The 4785-nt window shown below is 45.7% G+C and overlaps 1 protein-coding gene across 4 annotated transcripts in view; it reads right to left on the bottom strand.

Annotated features, from left to right (window-relative positions):
- Nucleotides 1–4785, bottom strand: part of WDFY4 (WDFY family member 4) — a 305713-nt gene that overhangs the window by 88354 nt on the left and 212574 nt on the right. For all 4 annotated transcript variants that reach the window (XM_017885513.1, XM_017885510.1, XM_017885511.1 and 1 more), the window contains one exon: nucleotides 2275–2423. In XM_017885513.1, coding sequence (XP_017741002.1) covers nucleotides 2275–2423 — 149 coding nt within the window. The remainder of the gene's footprint in view (nucleotides 1–2274; nucleotides 2424–4785) is intronic.

The following is a 4785-nucleotide window of genomic DNA, read 5'->3' as shown; positions in this document are numbered from 1 at the left end:
TTTTTTTAAGCCACCCAGTTTTTGACTGCCCTAGCAAATGAATACAACCACCCGAATCAGCTAAGAAACGGACCTACTACAAGCAAAAGCCAACCTTCTCAGAAGGCTGTTCATTTCTGAGGAAATTTCCAAAGTGCAAAGTCCAATCACTGTCGAGGAATCTGCAGTGTTCTTGAGTTTGATTTAGGATATTTTTATGCTACATCGGAGAGGCTCTTTCAAGGTCTAATGTGCAACCGACTCCATTTCATAGCAGTCTTTTACAGAAGCATTGCAGGTTTGACTTAGCTTTATTTTTACCAAGCTTATTTATGTATCTTCTTTAATCTCCATGGTCAAAATAAGACTTAATTCCCATTGATCTGGCATGATCTAATAGTCTGTCTCAGAACTGCATCTCCAGGAGTGCTAGTAGTTTCTTAGGGCAGTAGACAAGACCCCGGAGAGAAAGCACTGTCTGAATAACAAATGCTTCTTTGAGGTATGGTGACTAAAACTACCTGGGCACTTCCCCAGTGTAATTCCAGGGTAGTGATTTGTTCTCATTCTACTCCTGCTTGCATTCTAGAAAAGTACATTTTCAGACATGAGAAGTCTCCCTTGTCCGTCATTGCAAATCAAGTGAGTACATAAAATCTGACCACTGAATTTCTGTTAAAAGTGCAGATATAGTGAATTTGATCATGATTAGATGCAACTCATAAACACAATTTACCTAATCAATAAGATCTTATCTAACACTAAGTCTATGTAAACCAGAGGTGAAGAGCATAGCAGTGGATTATGTGAGTCATCACAGGGGCACGCCGGGCATACGGATAGAGTAGAAAGCTTTCATCAGCTCTCAGAGAGGCACGGCTGCAGGCCTATTGTCCATATTGATCAGTATCAATAAAACATGAGCAATAAGATGGGATGAGGATGCCAAGTATTAATTATGCTTCTCTTGCCTTGGAGAAGCACAAAAGACTCACAGCAATCGGTGAACATTTGGTATGAATAAAATATGGAAATTAGCAGACAGAAAAATGCCAAGCACTTTAAAGCATTTTGATCTAAATCAACCAAGGTGGGCTGACATCTACTCTTCCGCACTCCTTCAACTCTTGCTTCCTGACATAGGCTGGAAGTGATAGGACAATTGCAAGTTAAAGTTCTTGGTTATTGACAGATAAGACTTGGACTCCTCTGTCAGTAGCCTAAAACAGTGGCTCTCAAAGTGTGGTCCCAGACCAGCGATAGAATCAGCATCAGCTAGGAACTTACTAAGCCTCAGGCCTTGCCCCAGACCTTCTGAATTAGAAACTAGGGTGGGGCGGGACCCAGGGATCTGTGTGCTAACAAGCCCTCCAGGTGATGCTGGTGCCAGCTAGTTTGAGAGCCACCGGGCTAAGAGGTCATCTTGTCATTATCTGAAACTGGGTCAACTGGAAAAGGCAAGGCCTATCACTGCAAGAAGAAATCTTCATCCAAATATCTTTGAAGACAGTGATCAAGTGAAAACATACACTTGACAATTGGACGTTTGGCAAAAGTTCAGTCAATTTGATTTTTGAATGGCCTTACTTCATAAACACAGGAGAATTACACAATAAGGGCTGACCGTACCCAAACAGACCAATTGCACTAGATCCTAAAGAACTCGGCATTTCCTGCCAAAGGCCTCTGGTATTTGTTGGTGTAAAAATGACTTCAAGTTTCTTCCCAAGTCTTACCCATTCTGCAAGACTCAGATCTTGGTCCCTTCCTCAGGTAGCTCTTCCCCACCACTCCAGTCCCAGGCCATCCCTCCAATCCTGAACCCTGAAGAGCCCTCTCATAATACATATTTTGTCCCAGGATCATAGTGTGCGGCCAACAGTTTCCAAAAGAAACTATGCATGCTGCCAATTGCATTTAGTCCCTCGGAAGAGGGGGGCGGTGCCTGTTTTCTTATGCAGAATGAGCAACCAACATGTTGTTGAATGAGTAAATTGATGGCGACTGAATTCAGCCACGCAAATAACTGAAGGACTGATCCCTGAGTCCTGACATTCCACATTAGGGGAGACCTGAGGAGCTGCCACATTGGTACCCAGTCCCGATCACTGCTTAGGGGAACCGTGGCCATGGATGGCCTATGCCTGCAGGCTCTTCTATTTTATCTCATGGCTCAGTTTTAGGCCCAAACCTAAGCCCACTGTAAGAAAAAGGTGAGAAGGGGAACAGTAGGGGAGGCTGGTAAGGATGAATGGGGCTCAGGGAAGAATCTGCTGGGAGAAGTGGATAACTCACTTGGATAAGCAGTGACGGGTACAATAGACATCACCCGTGGGAGACAGTGTGAAGTTTTCGCAGATGTAGAAGTGTTGGTGGCCAAAGAGTAGGACCCCTTCTGACACCAGGTGGCCCTGCACAATCACCAGGGAGAACTTCTGCGTCACCTGGAAGGAGAGAGTGCCAGAGTCAGGTGGTGCACATGAAGCATGCCCATGATTCTTGGTGGAAACAGGAGGGCAGTGACCAGCCACCCACAGGGCACTTGGAGGTGAGAGCAGTGCCTTGTATGAATGGCAGTCCTGCTGCCCCAGAGCTGTACTACTCTTCACAGCCTACATGGCACTACCACATCCCACCTGGGCTGGTGTTTATTCTACCCAAGCCCACCCCTGCTCCCACCAAGCTGTGTGGGTGAGTGTTTACTGCTATATTCAGCACATCGAAGTCCTTTCTCTCACTTTAAGGCCCTCTACAAACATGCAAAGCATCCCACAGTTAACCGTGAGGAAAGTTCACCAGGTACAAGACATCCCTCAGTTACAGGGGAGAGGGAGCTTGTTCAGGGACCAGTTGGTACATGGTTGAGCCACGACTAGAACTCAAATGTGCCTAGAACCACAAGCGCAAGACAGGTACTGCCATCTCTGCAAGGCCAAGGAAACATGTGCAGAAGATGCACAATGCTCTGCCCAGATCCCTCCTCTTGGACTGAGGTGAGCATTTCCCCTGTTGCTGGAAATGTTGGCAGTTCTCCAGAGTTGCCTTAGCTGAACACAGCCCCTGGCCCAAGGTCACATCCTCTTCCCAGGGGCAGTCTGTACCCAACAACTGGACAATGTGGAGTAGGAAGGCTTAGCCCCTCTGGCTCAATTCAAGAAAACTCTAAACAACCATTCCAAACCTATAGCTGCTCTGGAATCAGCTGAAGTCTTTGCTGAGACTACATTGTGGTTGTACTTCTCCATCGGCCCAGTCTTGCAGTCCTCATTCCCAATCAACTTTCTCCATGCAGAACCTGACCTGTGACAATGTTTTGGTATGACCCAGAGTTCTGCATGTAGTAAGGACCAAGTGGGTCCTTACACAGTAAACCCTAAAAGAACAAGTGAGTGAATCAATAAATTCTAGAACATGAGAGCCTAAAGGGACCAAGAATAAGGCCAAGGCCAGCATTTTCTCATGGTAATTTTGTGCTAATTTCAGTTATACAAAAGCAGAATAGATATGCTTGGGAGAAAAAATACAAAAGAGGTTCCAGGAGATAAGACTCTCACTAAAGATCAGCTACCTACTAAGTGACACAGCCTGGGACTGAAGCAAAGCTCCCTGCTCACCTTTGGGAGCAATGACAAGGCCACAGTGGTGACACCTGGAGAGCAGACCCCGAAGACCAGTTCTCCAACTCTTGTACCAAATGGGATTAGTGAAAGCCAGAGCCAAGGGCAGAAAGCAAAGGTTCACTGAGGGTTTTGTTCCAAGATAAGTATTAATCACTATGATCCAGGACAAGTCAGGGCTGAGTTGTTTTTCCTAAGCTAGGACCAGCCGAGAACCTCTGTTTCTGTAACCAAGGTTGGTGTAGGTAGCTGGCTTTCTTGGTCTATCCCGAATCTACTTTGTCAGGGGAGCTAGCCCTCCAGCCACCTTCCAGGCCAGGGTTCAAAGTGGACTCATTTCCAATTTCATTCATTTATCCAGGTGGTCATCTATTCAGCAGTTACAGATTCAGCCTCTGTTCCATGGCAGGCACTGAACCAGGCTTTGGGAATAAGGTGGACAAGATATACAAGAATCTTACCCTCATAGGGCTTAAAAATCCAGTAGTGGGATTTTAACCAACAAACTATTACAACCTGTGATACGTGCTAAGAGAGAAAAACCACAGTGATCATGACAAAGGCAGGGAGAAACTTGGCGAGAACACTATTCTGTTCTTGGACACTATACTTGGCAAGGACACAGACCCTGAAACTTGAAGGATGGAAACATGTAAGTTCTGGAAAAGCTTGGAGTAGAACATTTCAAGGAACGGGGACATCCAGTTAAGGGTCTAGAGGCAGGAAGGGCTGATTTGGAGAACAGAAAAGTGGTCAGTATGGCTGAGATGAAGTTGGAAAGTAGGAGTACCTCCATCATAGGTGGTCTTAGGTACCTTAGAATGACCATTGGGTTTTATTGTCGTTGCAACAGAAAGTTGCGAGAGAGCTTGTTTCTAAAAGATGACACTGACTGCTGGGTGGAGATAGCATTAGAAAGGGTCGAAACTGAAAGGAAGGTGCCCTGTCATGTTGCTATTTCAGTGGTCTTGGATAGATGGCAGAATGTGGAAGGAAGGAAGTGGGTGTATCTAAACAAGAAGATGGAGAATTGACAGGAGCTGCTACTGGACTAACTGGAAAGAAAAAGAAGAAAAAGAAAAGAAAAGAGAAGAAAAGAGAAGAGAAGGATGGATGGAAGGAAGGAAGGAAGGAAGGGAGGGAGGGAAGGGAAGAAAGAAGGAAGGGAAGGAAGGAAAGGGGGAGGGGG

The sequence above is a fragment of the Rhinopithecus bieti genome, unplaced genomic scaffold, assembly GCF_001698545.2.
Source record: "Rhinopithecus bieti isolate Rb0 unplaced genomic scaffold, ASM169854v2 scaffold_15143, whole genome shotgun sequence".
Classification (NCBI taxonomy): Eukaryota; Metazoa; Chordata; class Mammalia; order Primates; family Cercopithecidae; genus Rhinopithecus; species Rhinopithecus bieti.
The sequence above is the reverse complement of the archived record's forward strand: the minus strand, read 5'-3'. Positions and strand labels throughout refer to the sequence as shown.